This window comes from Onychomys torridus, chromosome 9, assembly GCF_903995425.1.
Source record: "Onychomys torridus chromosome 9, mOncTor1.1, whole genome shotgun sequence".
Lineage (NCBI taxonomy): Eukaryota > Metazoa > Chordata > Mammalia > Rodentia > Cricetidae > Onychomys > Onychomys torridus.
In genome coordinates, this window is record NC_050451.1 from 37757072 (window position 1) to 37774875 (window position 17804).

Consider the following 17804-nt stretch of genomic DNA (forward strand, 5'->3'; position numbering starts at 1 on the left):
CAATGAAACAGCAGCTTATGCACGACAAAAGCCATTGTACTGGTATTAGTTTAAGGCAGCGTTTGCGGCCTGAGAAAAGTCATTGATATGGTAACCAAAATTGTGTATGATACATTTAGACCTTTTCTGCTGCTGGGCCACCTTGGCTTCTTCCAGCTCCTGTAGGTTTCTCTGCATCATTGTTACTGATGCCCCCTGCCTCCCCAGCCTCCCCCCCCCCCCTTTCATCCCCTCCCACCTCCAACCCTCCCAACCCCCCCACCCCACTCCCCACCATGCACACCCAGAGCACTGTGTCCTGAGTGTCCATTACAGGGCTTGTGGTGTTTTGTATTGCTTTGGCTCTCTGGCCCTTTTTCTTGCTATTGTACAAATGGAGAAAGTCAAGGGAACATCTTCCTAATGTGGCTTCACAGCTTTAGACTTTAGACCAGTTCTACTCAGGGAGGTCCAATGCCTGGTCTGTGACAATTAAGTGTTTAAAACTTTATTGGCTGGGGTTGGGGATTTAGCTCAGCGGTAGAGTGCTTGCCTAGCAAGCGCAAGGCCCTGGGTTCAATCCTCAGCTCAAACTAAACAAAACAAACAAACAAAAAAACCCTTTATTGGCTGGCAACTAGGCGGAATAATTTCATGCATGTTCTGTGTATTCATTCATATGTGTGTATGTTTATGGGGACACACAGGCATGTGGAGGTCAGGTGACAGGTTTTGTTTCTCAGACACACTGTTCACTGTCTTTTTTTTTTTTTTTAACTTGCTGAGTATGCTAGACTGGCTGGCCAGCAAATCCCGGGGATCTGGCTGTCTCGGTCTCCTCAGTGCTGGGATTATAGCCCAAGCTACCACACTTTACTATTCTTTATGATTTCTGGGGATTGAGCTCAGGTTCTCACAGCCCCATTGTATGTTTCAGACAGAATCTTACGGTGCAGACAAGACTGGCCTGCAACTTGCAGCTATCCGGAGCCTTTCCCTTCTCGGTGCTAGAGCAGGCACGCATGCCTAGCATTGCAGTTTGTTAACAGCCAATGTTCATTGCATGTGTACCTGGATATTACATTACAGACATTTAGATATAGTTTAGTTGCTTGATTTGGTTTGCGGTTTGGTGGAGAAGGTTTCACTATATAGTCGAGGTTGATCTGGAACTCATGGCAATCCCCGTCTCAGCTGCACAAGTGCAAATATTTTATGGGCATGTGCCACCACTTACCACCTTACTATGCAGTTACTGGGAGTTCCATGAGTTAAAGAACCGACCCTGCAGCCGGGCGGTGGTGGCGCACGCCTGTAATCCCAGCACTCGGGAGGCAGAGGCAGGTGGATCTCTGTGAGTTCGAGGCCAGCCTGGTCTACAGAGCTAGGTCTAGGACAGGCTCCAAAGCTACAGAGAAACCCTGTCTCGAAACACCACCACCAACAACAACAAAAAAGAACCGACCCTGCAAAGCATAACATAGGTGGCATTGTACTTAGAATACAATGGTTTGCACATCAATAGCCTATCATTATCCAAAGTTCTTCCTGATTTCCTGCGCTCCGGTGCAGTATCTGTCATGAAAAAAGTAGAGCTTTGTTTTTGTTTTAAACGTTTAACACTGCACTCAGGGAGATGGCTAAGTGGGTAAAAGACCTTGCTGCAAAAGCCTTCTGGCCTGAGTTCCATCCCTGGAACCTGTACACACATCCATACAAAGCCTTGCGCTCCTTAGCAACTGAAACAACCAAAGATACTGCCTCAACAAGGTGAGAAAGACTCATCCTAGATGTGGGCAGCACCACTGGATGGGCTGGGGCTCTGGACTGACTATAAAAAGATGCTGAGTACCATCACTCACCTCTGTCTACTTCCTGACTGTGGACACCATGTGACCAGCTACCTCATTAACGCCCACATTGTGAGCAACATAAACCCTTCTCTTTATGTAATTAAAAAGATCTTTAGGTTTATTAATTTTATTTCATACTTATGCGTTTTGCTTGCATCTCTGTCTGAGCATCATGTGTCCCTGGTGCCCTTGGAGGTCAGAAGAGGGCATCAGAGCCCCTGAACCTGTAGTTACAGCAGGTTGTGAGCTGCCATTTGGATGCTAGGAATCAAACCCAGGTCCTCTGGAAGAGCTCTTAACCACTAAGCCACCTCTCTAGCCCCACAAAATAAGCCCTTCATTTCTTAAGTTGTTCCTAAGTTGTTCTTAAGTTGTGATCAAGTATTTTGATCACAGCAAAGAAAAAGTGACTGATATAGCCCAGTAGGCCTTGTATACACTATATAGCCCAGAATGGCCTCAAACTGCTAACCACCTCCTGTCTCAGCTCCCAAATTTGGGGATTACAGATATGTGCCACCATGCTTGGCTTGTTTTTATATTTAAAAATTACAGTGTATGTGGCGGGGGGGGGGGGGCATCCATGGTGCCCACGTTGAGGTCAGAGGACAAGTTATCAGTTCTCTCCTCCCATCAGGTGGGTCCTGGGGATTGAACTCGGGGTGTCAGGCTTGAGGTTAGGCACCTTTATCTGCTGAGCCATCTCACTGACTCTATTTTGACATTTTGACACTTAAGACTTCACATGCCTGTCATACATACATGTTTTAGAAGAGTTTTTTCCCTCCAGTTTGAGTAAGGTGTTTTAAAAATTGTTTTATGTGTATGGGTGTTTTGTCTGCCTGTATGCGCAGCCAGTGTGTGTCTGGTACCCAAAGAGGGTGTCAGATCCTCTGGGACTGAAGTTACAGGTGGTTGTGACATCATGTGGGTGATGAGAATCACACCTGGGTCCCTGGAAAGAGCAGCCAGTGCTCCTAACTGCTGTGCCATCTCTCAAGACCCTTGAGTCAGGGTTTTACTGTGGCACACTGGACAAGCTGTTCTTGAATACTTTGAAGCCTCCTGCCCAAGACTCCCAACAAGTATTCCTACGAGTAATGTTACATTAAGAGAATTGTCTAGAACTAACTTTTTAAAAAACATGTGTGCTACATGAGTTTATGTGCATGCAGATACCTGCAGAGGCCAGAAGAAGGTGTCAATTCAAGTCCACGCAAGAATAGGTAGGTGATCTTTACTGAAGAACCATCTCTCCAGCCCCTACTTACTTAAAGGGCTGGATAAATCCAGAGTTTCCTGATTTTAGTGCTTGGATTCTGTCCCTTTTAGACACTAACTTGTGCCCAATCCCTGGGCTCCAGAAGGCTCACAACACCTGTAACTTCAGATCCAGGAAATTGACCCCTTCCTCTGGTTACTTCAGGAGCCCACACAAGTGACATACACAAACCTGGAGGCAGGAGCTGATGCAGAGGCCATGGAGGGGTGCTGCTTGCTGGCTTGCTCCCCGTGGCTTGCTCAGCCTGCCTTCTTACAGAACCCAGGACCACGAGTCCAGGAATGGCACTTAATTACTAATTAAGAACACGCCTTACAGGCTTGCCTACAGCCTGATCTTATGGAGGCATTTTCTTATTTGAGGCTCGCTCCTCTCAGATGACTTTAGCTTGTGTCAAGGTGACATAAAATTAGCCAGCACACTGTCCAATGTGGTTAAATTTATTCAAGAAACAATAATTTTAAAGATTATTAAAAGGTCTTTCATTGATTCTCTGACTTGACTATAAATATTGAAAGCCTGGTTTTTTGTTTGTTTTGTTTTGTTTTGTTTTTAATTCATTGACAAGCCTGTGGGTTGCTGTAGACTAGCAGTTCAACCTCAAAGTTTCTGGACTTTCTGGTAGGTACTTCTGTCATAATTTCACATAAACTATAATTTTTTTGCAAATTAAAATTTTCTTTATCTGCATGATGTTTTGCCTGCATATGTCTGTGCACCACGTGCGTGCATTGTCTGTGGAGGCCAGAAAAGAGAGTCTAATTCCTTGGGACTGGAGTTACAGACAGTTGTGAACCACCTGGTGGTACTGGGAATTGAACTGGGTTCCACTGGAAGAGTAGTCCAGGCTGATCTCAAATTTGTGTTGTTATTGATGATGACCTTGAACTTCTGGTCCACCTGCATGCAGCCACTTCCCAAATTCTGGGATTACAGATGTGAAGCAGCGTGCCCAGTGTATCCCATGCTAGGGATCAAACCTAGGGCTCTGGGCTTGCTAAGTGGTTGGTTTTACACGCTTGAACTCGGAAATAAAAACCATGTAAGCTCGTCGTGGCGGACCCGAGATTAGGACCCAGGTATATGGGCTAACTAACAGTGTCAAGCATATGACTTCTGGACCACCTGGGAGCGCTAATAAACTTGTCACTCTGGCCTTGCCCTAGGGTTAGGGTCCTTGCCCTGCGGTCACGCTGGAGCTGCCCCGCCCCATCTCCACCACTAGGGGGCTCGCAGGCGCTTCTCCCGGCGCCTTCCACCTCTCTCCGCAGCGCTCGCGGCCCCCGGCAGGGGGCGCCGGCGCACGCAGGCTCCGCGGCCCCGCCCCCGGGCAACCGTCGATTGGGCCGGCGCGTGATGTCACGCCGGTTTAGCCAAACAAATGGGTTTCGGGGCGAGCGTTGGGCTCCGCCGCACCGCGCTGAGCTCCTGGTCCGCCTCAGTCTTGGGGAGCGAGTCAGGCCTGCCGCCGCCGCATCGGGCTGCCGCAGCCCCGGGCCAGGCCCCGGCCGGGCAGAAGCACAGGTGGGCCGGGCGGGCAGGCAGGGGCGCGAGGCGGGCGGACACCGTGGCGGCTCCCGCGGGCTCCCCGCGGCGGGGCCGGGCGTTGGGGGCGGGGACCCGCGGGTCGGCGCGCTCGGGGTGCTGCCGCCGCGTCCTCCCGGGCGCCGTCCGCGCGGCCTGGCCCCGAGGTCGTGCGCCCGGGGGCTCCCTGGGCCCCCGAGGCGGAGGACCCGAGCTAGGCCGCCGCCGGTGAGCTGCGTGCGGGGCGCGGGGTGTTGCGGGGGAAGGGGGGGCGTCCCAGCGCAGGTGAGCGGCGCGTCTCCTCCCCACTCCCCCGGGGCCCTGGCGTGGGAGCCTGCGGCGGTGAGGTCACAGTGCCCAGGCTCGGGGTGCCTGTGATGTCAAGGCTCTGCCCAGAGAGACCGTGATGTCACAGCAGGCCCCGAGTGGCGACCTTGGCGCGCGGAAGGGCTGGGAGGACCCGCGGGGAGAAAAAGGAAGTTCAGTCCCTAGCAGATTTGAACCGAAATCGTAGGATCTCGGCTTCGTTCGGTTTGGATGTTAATAATTTGTCAGGTGCTTAAACTTCGTTTTCGGAAAGCAGCGTTAGTACGATTTGAGGACGTTTGGTTTAGAATTAGAGAAGATCATGGGGGAATCTTGGGGGGTTGGGGGAGAGGGTGAGCAAGGGGTATTGGGGTACTCACTTCCAGGAAGCTAAACTCAGTTTGATGGTTTGGTAACAGCAGTGGCTAGGGAGGGGTGCGCGGGGGCAGAACCAACTGGAGTGCTGATAATTCAGTTGGCTTTATTTACCTTTTTTTTTTTTTGGCCAGTCATCTGCTTGTTAGCCTTTTTATTAGCGAATGGCCATGGCAAGCAGATCTTAAACGAACTTTTGTAAAGAGGGAGAAGCTTGAATTAATCCAACGTTCTTTTTAAATAATAATCGCCCGAGGGTTTAATATATCCAGGTGTTTTTTTTGGACCACCCCTCCTCCCGCCGTTCATCAAGGATAATTGGAGGTTTTCTGTGGTTATAGCTCAGCAACAAGCCTTTTTGCTTTGCTTTTTTTTAAACCATGACTGGACTGTAACTTAATATAATAACACATCTGAAGCCTGCTTTTCGGGACAGGTACCTGAAATTTGGTCGGTAGTGCTTTTTATACAATGTGAAATTATAAATTTTAGCAGGTGGCTTTGTGAATGTTGTTTTTCCTTGGGCTTTCAAAAGAGAGAAGATCTGCATAGAAGCTGGCGTGCTGAACTAACCTGCTTGGGATCTTCCAGCGAGTCAGTCATTTCATCTTCTAGAATCTGGTTCACAAATCGGACTCAAAACTGAAGCATAAGTACCATTAGGCTTTCAGCAGGAAGCCTTCGTAGGAGCTGTCTGTGTTTCCTCAGGGACAGTCACTTGTACTAGTAGGGTCCCATCCCCCAATACTTCCTGCTTCCCATTTGTTCTTCAAATATTTGCATACTGTTTAATAACGTCTTTTTTGACTGGGTCTCACTCCAGCTCTGAGTGGCGCATTACTTACTGTGCAGCTCAGGGTGGCCTTGAACCCTCATCAGATACCCCTGTCTCTGCTGTGCGGGGAGTGCCTGTGTGCGTCATCACACCAGGCTCCTTGAAGAGTTGTAATGTCTTTTTGGATTTTGCATCGGTATGCAGATGAAATGCCAATTAACACAGGAGGTGAAAGCAAAAATGATCTCTGTTAATATTGGATCTGGGGTGTGTGTGTGTGTGTGTGTCCAGAGATTCAAGTCCAGGGTCTCCTACACGAATATTGACTTGAAGTTCCTAAGACAAGACTTTTCATGAATCTTATTTTATCCTCACGAAACCTTGGTAATTCAGTAGCCATTCTGTGTATTGTTGAACAGAATTTTTCCCTTTAAAGAAATTGGAAATTGGGGCTGGAGAGATGGCTTGGCAGTTAAGAGCACTGACTGCTTTTCCAGAGGACTCAGGTTCAATTCCCAGCACTCACATGGCAGCTCACAATTGTCTGTAACTCCAGTTCCAGAGGACCCTCACACAGACACACACACAGGCAAAACACCAATGCAAATAAAATAAAATAAATAAATGATTAAAAAAAGGAAATTAGAAATTGTATACTAATAATGTCCAGGTAAAGCTTTTACTAAAATTTGAGCCTTTGGAGCATCTTGCATGTGGTATTAACATGAAACTGCTGATTTGGGGGTGGGGCAGGTGGGTGTTAATCCACCTACTATTTAAGGTCAGAGATGGTCTCACCGGGGATATGTTCCAAAGTTGATGACACTAAAAGGGACACACACCTACAGGAGTCATTGTTAAGTAGGCTCCTTCTTGGTTCTGTCAGTGGCCTCAACCTTCCTAATGCTGTGACCCTTTAATACAGTTCCTCATGGTGTCGTGACCTCCAACCACCACTTTATTTCTTGGCTCCTTCATAACTAATACTTTTGCTGCTGTTATGAATAGTAATGTCTGATATGCGACCCCTGTGGGAGAGGTCACGACCCACAGGTTGATAGCCCTGCTCTATGTAATTGACTCTGCTGATGTAAATAGGAAGGGAGAGAAGTCAATCTGAATGGAATCGCAGACCCTGGGGTTGATGGCTGTGCTTGTCCACCTCACTGCCTACCTTGTGTGGGTGTTAGTTTTTATTTTGACATGGAGAAAGAAGAGTTAATAGGTGGAGAATGAAAGTCTTAGTGCATTCTGATGTTACTAAGAGACACTGGTGGGCATAGAGAAAGCCTCCTTAACGTGTATCGTTGCATAACCAGCCATAACTATGGAACATTTGTATAACCTGCTTCTACTTTGGATGCTTCTCACCCACGCCTTGCAGATTTGGGTTCTAGGAAGCAGCTTTTACTTCTTAAATGGCTTTATGGAAATTGGAGATTAAGCTTATTTTAAGGTATTTTGTCATTTAGTTCACTTCCAGAACTCAAAGGGACAGAAGCAGTCATTAGTGATGGGGCATCTTTCTAATGGGTACCGAAACAGTGTGATGAGAGTGTGGTGTTAGAATTCTTTCGGATAGGCTTATTGGGTCAGTTATTTTACTAACATGCAGGGTTTAAAATCTTACAAACATTTCTAAACTTAGTTTATGCTCACTGAGTGTAATTCCTACAGTATTGAAATTCCACTGGACTTTACTCTTGTCTTAATACTTGTTGGTAGGAGAATAGTCTTATCTTGAGAGACCTCTTTGAGAGCTACTTTTCCCAAATTTGCAGCTGTTTAAAACCAGATACTTGGGGGAAGCGACCATGGTGTGATGAATGCCTCTCTTGTTAGGTCATTGGTGACAGGCAGGATTCAGCAAGTGCATGATCTGCATGCTGTCCTCTGGAAGCAGCAACAGAAAAGAACAGATGAGCTCTGGTGCACGGTGGGGCATTGGAAATGGGTTTCTGTCCGTCCTTGTCTACGTTGCCATCCCCTTAGTTGATGAGATTTTGAAGCAGATGGGCCTACTGTGTCATCCAGGACGGTTCATAATGAAAGTGTGTGTGATTCTCAGTGCTCATTTAAATTACTTAACCTTTCATTTTCAACTTCGTCTTGTAGTTACTGCTGCACGGGACTCCACTAGAACATCCCCGTGGAAATACTTAGCTTCACAGTGGAAGTCTTAGGTGCGAATCCAAGCCTGGGCTAGTGGGCCTGCACAGTCTTGAGCCAGCAAACACTTTTTGAGCATCTCTGTGCCAGAGTCTGCGGCACATGATGTAATCAGTGCCTGCTGCACATTCTTACCTTTTTCTCTTCTTTTTGTTCTATTGGTGTGTGGGTGCGCACTTGCGTACTAATGCACCCTCCTGCATGGGAAGATGTGTGGAGACCAGACGTCTCCCTCAGTCACTTCTCCACCCTGATCTTTGAGATAGTTTCACTGAAACTGAGGGTCACTGCTTTATCTAGACCTGCCTGGCTAGTGAGTCCATGGGATCCAACCGTTTGTCCCTCCCCCAGGTACTGGGGATACAGACATGTGCCACTGTGCTCAGCTTTGCATGGGTGCTGGGGATCTGAACTCAGGGCCTCATACTTGAGAAGCAAGCACTTTTCTCCTCCTCTGAGGACCTGTGTCCCCATCCTTTACCTTCGATTGACATTGACCTAGCAGAGAGAGCATGGGGTCTGAGGGATCAGAATCAGACCCATGACTGCTGGTACACTTGGCTGCTCAGGTGTCTCCAGACGGTTAGTTTAAGGAGGCATTAGAAACGCAGGTAGGAAGAATGGGGAGGACGCATCATAGCCTCAGACAAAGGACTTCTGTCATTACATCACTGATTTGTATTGTCTTAGAATGAATGGCAAGGATAAGTGCCTAAGGCCAGAGCTAGTCTGTGTAAGCATTCAAAATTACATCTGTTCTCTGTTCCCCCTTTCCTTCCTTCCCTCCAGTTTTTGGTTTTTTGAGACAGAATATTACCACATAGTTCAGGCTGGCCTTAAACTCATAATTTCCCTGCTGCAGCCTTCCAAGCTCTGAGATTCTAGACATGCTTCACCACGCCTGTCTTCACTTTCAGACGTGTGTGTGTGTGTGTGTGTGTGTGTGTGTGTGTGTGTGTGTGTGGCCTTGAGAAGTGCATGAGTCCCTCATGGTCTTCATTTTTAGTCTTTTCTTGACATGTTATGGGGAAAATTGTTAATCATTACAGAAAAATATTTGAATGTTGAATACCTCAATACCCACCATCTAGATTCTGTAATTCCATAATATTCTGTGACTTGTCGCTGAATTTGTCTTACTCCATTTATTCCCCTCCTTTTATCAGCCAGTCTTTTAGTTTTGTTGTGTTTTATAGTAAGTATATTTCACATGTACGTACTTCAGAATACTTAATATTTACTTAGTTTTAGGTAACATTTATAGTAAAATGTACAAATCTGTATCTCCCTATCCATGTAACCTGTGTAGCCTGTCAAGATCACAGAACATCACCATCACCACAGAAAGTCTCTAGTTAGTTGAAGTGGCCATTAGTCTTTCACTGTATTACATTCCCCAGTTCTTCTGAAACTGTTTAAAAACCGCTTGCCTGCTTTGTTAGTGCACATCTGGGCAGGATAATTCTGGGTGTTAGGACAGACAGCAAATGGACGCTCAGGTAGTGGGAGCGAGCGGGTGCCTTTCCCAGAGAGGCTTTGGGACCGGCTGACCTTGTCCTGTGAGGGAGTCAGCAGGCCACAGAGTGAAGAAAACAGCTTACTCGTGTGAGGGAACCTAGGTAAGCTGTTTTGTTTCAGCAGTCCTACTGAGGGAGGGAGGTGGCACCGGGAAGCAGTAACTGAAAAATGGGATGGTTTGGGTTGGGTTTGGGGGCGGGGTAGACGGTAGACAGTCTGGGAGTGGGCTGCAGGGAAAGGAAGTTTACGGACAGCTGTGGACTCGGGTGGAAGTGAGGAGTGGGTTGGAGACAGAACAGGCAGTTGTGTCCTTGTGCTTTCTCTTCAGAAACACTTTCCGAGCAGTGGAAGAGTCACCTCAGCAAAGTGCTGACGGGCACGGGGCCTCTCTTGACCCTACAATAATATGACGACGACAAAAGCAACCTCCACAGGAGATTCATAATAAAAGGGACAAAGAGGGGAAAGAGTAGAGCATAGTTCAGACTGGCCCTCTTAGAAAAGAAAGAGAGATTCAGGAGAGAGCGTACAGGGTGGAGCCAGGTGAACTTTGGATAAAGAGATTAGTGTGGGCCGATGGATGCCAGGTGCTGTTCATCAAGACAGTAATCCTGAAGGCATGTCAGCTCCTTACAGCTGCCCTGCCCATCGCAGGCCCAAATGACTTCAGGGTTCTGTTCCTCACATTCCAGTGTCGACTTCCGACTACCCCAGGTGCAGTCCAGGTCACAGTGGCCACCTCTCTGGAGGTCTGAAACTTTAAGCTGTGTGCCTCAGGCTCCTCCAGAGCAGAGTGCCTAAATTGTGTGTGTGAGTGAGTGAGTGTGTGAGTGTGTGAGTGTGTGTGTGTGTGTGTGTGTGTGTGTGTGTGTGTGTGTGAGAGAGAGAGAGAGAGAGAGAGAGAGAGAGAGAGAACACAAGAGTATGGACAGGGCATTCTGTATTCACCTGGATTTCAAAGCATGCTCTGGAGAACTTTGGATTCCAGACAGAGACCTCACTCTCATCCAGTAGGTGGGCCATGATGGAGAGCTCCCCCACCCCCATCCAGTAGGTGGGCCATGATGGAGAGCTCCCCCACCCCCATCCAGTAGGTGGGCCATGATGGAGAGCTCCCTACTAGGGCCAAGCTCCATGGCACTTTAGGGATGGAGTTGCCCCTATAGCCTCTGGAGTCTCCAGCTAACAACTCCAGCTTGATGAGATTTGCAGCCTGGGCTGTGTCCAACCAAAGCCATGGGAGTGGCTACTATTTGGATCCTTGGGGGCCCAGTCCCCAGCATAGTTTGTCTGGAAAGCAGGCTGTCAAGCCAGAGAGACTATGGAACATAGTCTGTGGGAGGTTCTGTCCTTAGTGACGGGTTTAAGAAATGATTGATTGATCTCTTAACGCGTGGTCTACTCCCTTTGGAACTGTCTGGCTCACTGCTGTATTTTGGAAGCACTTGAACTGTTGGTTTACAGGCTGGTACAGACAGCAGTTTGCTTTGTGAAGATTTTCATTCATTGATTTAGATGAAAGTCTGGATGTTAGATTTTTGAGTTGTTGCTTGGATTGGCTGAGACGTTTGGGGCTGTTGCTAAGGAGTGAAGATACTTTGTATGACCTTTGGAGGACCAGGGATGGAAGTCTGTGGCTCGAATATGTCCCCCCAGATTCTGTAGTGAATCCCAATCTCAAGTGACGATTCTCAGGAGCTTCAGGCTGTGATTAGGTGTGTCCTTAGAAGAGCCTTGTTTTCTTTTTAAAAGGACTGGAAGTTTTGGTATAAAGTATCAGTAGTAGAGGTGCCAGGATTTAGGGAGAATTTCTTAAAAATTAGTTTTCAAGTGTATGAGGGGCTTCCTGTTATGTGTGTGAGTATCGCGGACTGCCTGGGGCCTGCGGAGGTCAGAAGAGGACGGTGGAAACCCTGGAACTGGAGTTACAGATGGTTGGGAGGGAGCTGCAGGGCAGGTGCTGAGAACCGCACTCGGTCCTCTGCAGAGCAGCCAGTGCTCGGAACCCTTGAGCATCTCTCAGTCCCCCTTAATGACCAGCTTTGAGGAGAGAGTGAAAAGAGGCTAGGAAATCTTTCCTGGCTGTCGTCATAGGTTTTGTTGACTTGGTTATTTCTGTGTCCTTTCATTCCCTGCCTGCCTCTGTTTCTCACCTTTGTTTTCCAGATCCAGACCCACTCAGGGCTTCTCATGAAGTCACCCTTCTGTTTGTACCCCATAAGCTTTTAATTTGCTAGGGTTCTCTCTGCTAGGAGGAGAACCTCTTTTGGGGTATCCGTTCATTTTGTACTCACTGCTCAAGATGTATGGCATTCTCCATAGTGGCACCAAACGGGATTTAATGAGAAAGGATTTGGAAACGTTGGGTTGGCTTACCATGTTAAATCGAACTTTTAGGGACAAACCCCAGTGACAGTGCAGAACTTGCCTGCTAAATGCCTCCTGCCAGCACAGGCCTTAGGACCAATGTTTGAACCAGAAGCTGCCGCCACTGTATTTGATTAGTTCTTTGGAGAAAATGTCATGTTGTTTCTTCCTGTGAGCCTTGTGCTGCCTTGTGATGTCATGATTGGAGTTCGTTGGCAGTGTACTTGTGAAGAGCTGAACCGATTCACCCAGATTATCCTTTGTGTGAAGATAAAGCCTTTCTAGTTTTGTTTCTTCTCAACAAAGCCATGGCTTGTAGTTTTCTGAGAGAGCCTAGTGAAATCAGTGGTAACATTTGCTTAATTTTTAAAATGTTGGGATAGTAGAAAACTAGCTCATTCACTAGCTAGCACCATTGAGAAATCCAAAGATAAAGTTTGACTTGTGTGTTCTGACTTCATTTTTGCTTCCTTCCTTTTTTTTTCTTTTCTTGGAGACAGGGTTTCTGAGTATAATGGTCCTGGCTGTCCTGGAACTCACTCTGTAGAAGCCTCGAACTCACAGAGATCCTCCTGTCTCTGCCTCCCAAGTGCTGGGACTAAAGGCGAGCGCTACCACCCAGCTTTCCTTCTTTTATTTAATGAGCTCAACTTTATGCTTTTTGTCCCTTTGTGGTCACTGTACATTAGTCATAGTTCATATCTCATGTCCTCATGCCATATGCAGGGGGGAAAGAGTCCTGTAGAAGCTGTGGGAAGGGCTCCTAAGCTATTCTGTAGAACTTTTGGCAGTATGAAGTCTGAGACCCCCTTTCTTGACTAACATACTACTGACACATGGCCGTTGGAGAGGAGGGGGTTAAGGCCAAGGGCCAGTAGATGCAGACAGCACACACCCATTATGCCATCCTGAGTCCGCCTTTCCTGGCTCCCATTGGTCAAGCACTTGTTCATGACTGTATCTTTTCCTCTTTAAATCTGCCACTCTCCTAAGCCTCTGGTGTGGAGTAAAGATAGTCTGGTGGGCGAAGAAAGAAAACTCCTTTGTTTTATGAGCATGTTAACAGTGGGAATGAGCATGTTAGAAGAGGTGGGAGAACCATGTAGGGTAGTACTGTCCAATAAACATTCAGTGTTAGCCACACATGCAGTTTCCAGTTATCTATGCAAATCATTTTGTGTGTGGTTTTAGACAAAAATTCCAGAGACAATGTTCCCTCCTCCTTCCTTTTATCATTTTCTGTCTTTGAGATATGGTGTAGCCGGAGCTGAGGCAGAGTTCAAAGTCCTCCTGGCTCAGCTTCACACCTGTGATCCTACTTTTGAGTTTAACTCACTCTGATTTTCTTTCTTTTCTTTTCCTTTTCTTTTTTTAAAAATTTTTTTCAAGACAGGGCTTCTCTGTGTAGCTTTGTACCTTTCCTGGAACTCACTTTGTAGCCCAGGCTGGCCTGGAACTCACAGAGATCCACCTGGCTCTGCCTCCCGAGTGCTGGGATTAAAGGCGTGTGCTGCCACCACCTGGCCCCCACTCTGATTTTCTTGAAAGTTGTTCTTGTAACTATTTTTTGGTTTGTTTGTTTGTTTCTTCGAGACAGGGTTTCTCTGTGTAGTTTTGGTGCCTGTCCTGGATCTCGTTCTGTAGACACTTGGTGTGCGGTTCCTGCAGTCATCCTAGTACTCCGTTTCTTCATCTTTGCCTTGCCTTTTATGTTGCTTCAAATACAATCAGTCCAGGCCAGGTATGGTGGCATACACCTATATTCCTAGCACTTGAACGGGGGAAGAAGGAGCATCAGGAGTTCAAGGCCAGGCTCAGCTATGTTTGAGGGCAGCCTGGGCTACATGAGACCTTGTCTTAAAACAAAACAAAACAAACAAAAAACAACAACAACAAACTAACTAAAACAAACAAACAAACAAACCACAAAAAAAACCCAAAAAACCTAAACCAATGTTCAAACCTAAACCATAGTAATCCACTAAAAAGAGAAATCTTGTTTCCATAGAACCTGCTTGGGGTCCTCAGTTCCTTCTCACCTTTCCAGGTCCTTAAACTCCTATTATGTGCTTATCAGATACTTAGCTCCTTAGTCCTTCTGCTTCTACATGAGTGCAATTGTTTAATTGTTGTTCGTTTCATGTGTATTAGTCTTACTTCCTCTTCTAAATCATAAGCCTCACATCTTATTATGATCCTAAATTGCAGGCTTTCCCTTAATAAGGTTATAATATAGCTGCCTATTTAAATTTGTATCCTTAAAATTTTTTAAAGTTACTTTGTTTTCTATTCTGTTGGTTAACTTTGCGATATGTTTTTAACAGATTGGGTTGTTGGAGTTGGTGTGTGTGTGTGTGTGTGTGTGTGTGTGTGTGTGTGTGTGTGTGTGTTTTGCTGGAGATTAAACCCAGGTTTCACATGTGCTAGGAAAGTGCTTTTTAAAAGTTAAAATGATTATGTAATTGCTTATTTGAATCACTTTAGGAACTACAGAGATAATTATTGATTAGCTGGAGTTTCTTAAGATAAAATCTATATTTGATAAGGATGTCTCAAGAGGACCCATTTGCTTTATTGCTGAAGAACCAGGAGAGGCAGACCAGTTTCCAAAGTAGGGCAGGAGATCTTATTTCAAGTTCAGACATCAGGCTTAGTCTCTGGGGTTCTCAGTACCTCACAGCCCCCACTCACTGTAGTCAGAGGGTGTAGGTTGCTGTAGTCAGGTTGTCAGCTGCTCCAGATGAAGAGCGCTCTGTGTCCTAAGTTGGTCCTTTCAGGTGCTATGAAGAGGACCATGATAGGATCTGGAAAGTAAGTTTAAAGAGGTTGGAACTTTATGCTTTAAAGAATCGCCCCTCTCCCCAGTTATTTGACATGTTATGATAATAATTAGCTTGATGAAATAGAAATATGTTAACATTTTTAATTTGTGGAATTTGAAGACCCATTGTTTTCCCGGGAAATGTAAACTAGGCATTAATGCTAAGTGCATTAGTTTTTTTGTCTGTTGGCTTGAGATGGTATCTTCCTGTGTAGCCCAGGCTGGCCTAAAATTCCAGCTCCTATCCTGTTGTAGTGCTTGGATTACAGGCATGCCCCCAGACCTGGCTCAGTCCTGTCACCTCTGCTCTTAGCACACTTGACAGATTTTCCGTTCTTGGACAGTCTTTAAGAATTCTCCATGTTCCGCCATTGTTTTCCCTGAATCCCTGTGGAGCACATGTATTCCAGAGGACCCACTCCTTACCAAGAATTTCTAAATAGGTGACACTTTTGTTTGTACCTTTCCAAGCCTATTCGAAGCAGTCTGGTGTTCGGCTCCGTTTAGTTTTACAGTAGTGGGGATCAAACCCAAGACCTCACAAACTCACAATTTCAGCCCAACTTGTTGTTTTTGCTACTGACAAGAGAAATGATAGAAGATGTCTCCTTTGGGTTGAAATTTATGTATGCTTAGCTTAAAAGGTTGTTTGTGTTTTGAGTGGATTCATACTCAAGTGGAAGTCTGTGTCCTAAGGCTGAATACTGGTGCAGGAAAATAGGGCTTGCTGGAGATGCAGCTCTCTGTGTGCATAGAATCCGCAAAACTCCAGTAGTCTTTGATGCTAAATATCCCAGATTTAATTCATATTTCTAAAGTAGAGGAACATTTTTTTTATTTTATATGATGTAATTATCATTACATAGAAATAGGTAGAAAATGGAATCTAAAATTATATATCCAAAAATAGACCCACTCTCAAATGATCTAAGAGTAGTCAATTTAGACATGTGTGATGATGCTTACCTGTACCTAACAGGGGGCGGGGTGCTGAGGCAGGGGGATTTTGTATTCAAGGCCAGCTTGAGCTACACGCAGTAAAACAAAACTCTGTGTGTGTGTGTGTGTGTGTGTGTGTGTGTGTGTGTGTGTGTGTAGGCAAGTCTTGTTGATGTAACCTAGGCTGACCTTGAACTTCATCCAGATCCTTCTGCCTAGTATAGGATTACAGGAGTGGGTTGTATCACCAAGGCTGGTTCAAAAAATAAAATTATGGATAACTCTTACATTTATGCCATGGAAAGAGGTAATTTGTGCATATTTTAAGGCAGTGTTGACAACTCGATGGGGTGGCTCACCCTTGTAATCCTTTGAGGGGCTGAGGCAGCAGGAGCACCAGGAGTTTGAAGACAGCCTGACTGTTGCAGCCTGGCTTAGGCTGCCTGCCTCAGAAAGAAAAAGGGAGAACCAAACTATTGAAAAGGTCACTTGACCTTTGGTCAGCTTGATACATCTCATTTATTTCTATGCTTAATCAATCTGCAGGCTTGTAAATGTTCCTATTTGCAATTCTTCAGAATCTTTATTTATTTATTTATTTTTTAATTTTTTTAAGATTTATTCATTTATTATGTATACAGGGGGCGCCAGATCTCATTACAGATGGTTGTGAGCCACCATGTGGTTGCTGGGAATTGAACTCAGGACCTCTGGAAGAGCAGACGGTGCTCTTAACCTTTGAGCCATCTCTCCAGCCCCCCAGGATCTTTATTCTTGACCCCCACCCCAAATCTTTTATATGATTTCTTTGGTTAATGGGACCTTTTTTTTTTGTTGATCATTTTTTTTCCATAGAAAAAACAAAACTATTATTTTTTATTTTATGCCTGAGTGTTTTGCCCATGTTTATGTCTGTGCAACACCTGCATGCAGTACCCACAGAGGCCAGAAGAGGGCATCAGATCCTCTGACATTTGAGTTATAGACAGTTGTTAGTTGTCATGTGGGTGCTAGGATTTGAACCCTGGGTCATCAAGAAGAACAGCAGGTATTCTTAACTGCTGAGCCATTGCTCTTGTTGGCTTTTTAACTGCATTTGGCTGCTTTTGTCTGTTTCTATTTGAAAACGTGATGAGAGATTAAAAGATAGCTAGTGTAGCTCAATTTTCTTGTCCCTTCTCAAAGGAATTGACTTCTCAAACTTTCCATTCCTTTTCCCCTTCCCAACACTTTAATTCTCTTATATCTAATATGCGGTGGTTTGACTAGGAATGGTCCCCATAGGCTCATGGATTTGAATGCTTGGTCATCAGGGAGTGGCACTACTTGAGAAGGTTTCGGAGGTGTGGCCTTATTGAAGGAAGTGTGTCACAGGGGTGGGATTTGAGGTTTCAGAAGCCCAAGCCAGGCCTAGGGGCCTGCTCTCCTTCTGCTGCCTTCGGATCTGTATGTAGAATGCTGAGCTCCTTCTCCAGCACCATGTCTGCCTGCATGATGACAGTGGACTAAGCCTCTGAACTGTAAGCCAGCCCCAGTTAAATGCTTTCTTTTGCAAGAGTTATGGTGGTCATGGTGTCTCTTCACAGCAGTAGAACACTAAGACACAGTGGTTCTTCAGGCTCCTAGTTCCATTCAGGGTCATCTAAAACTACGGCTTTTGAGAAAATGTTTTTTTGACTAGCTCATGTCTTCAATGGTTCAGAATGCCGTTTCCTTCCTCTGTCTACTGGTTACTCATCCCTCTGTAGAAACAGCAGGATTGCTGTGTCTTACCTGTTCTTAGCACATATAAAATACACACAGAAAATACAGAGAATCTAAAAAAATTAAAAATAAATATGTGGCACTTTGATTTTATTAAATTTTTAAACATTTTTTTTTTCAGTCTTTATATTT

At 45.8% G+C, this 17804-nt stretch overlaps 1 protein-coding gene across 3 annotated transcripts in view; it reads left to right on the forward strand.

Annotated features, from left to right (window-relative positions):
- The first annotated feature begins 4483 nt into the window (after window positions 1-4483).
- Fbxo34 (F-box protein 34) overlaps window positions 4484-17804 on the forward strand; it is a 73466-nt gene continuing 60145 nt past the window's right edge. Inside the window, exon 1 of one of the 3 annotated variants that reach the window (XM_036199497.1) lies at window positions 4484-4638. In XM_036199497.1, the coding sequence (XP_036055390.1) occupies window positions 4496-4638 (143 nt within the window). In that variant the 5' untranslated portion in view covers window positions 4484-4495. Of the gene's footprint in view, window positions 4639-4764; window positions 4867-5081; window positions 5194-17804 lie in introns of those variants that run through there. The other 2 variants (XM_036199500.1, XM_036199499.1) reach the window with 2 other exon arrangements.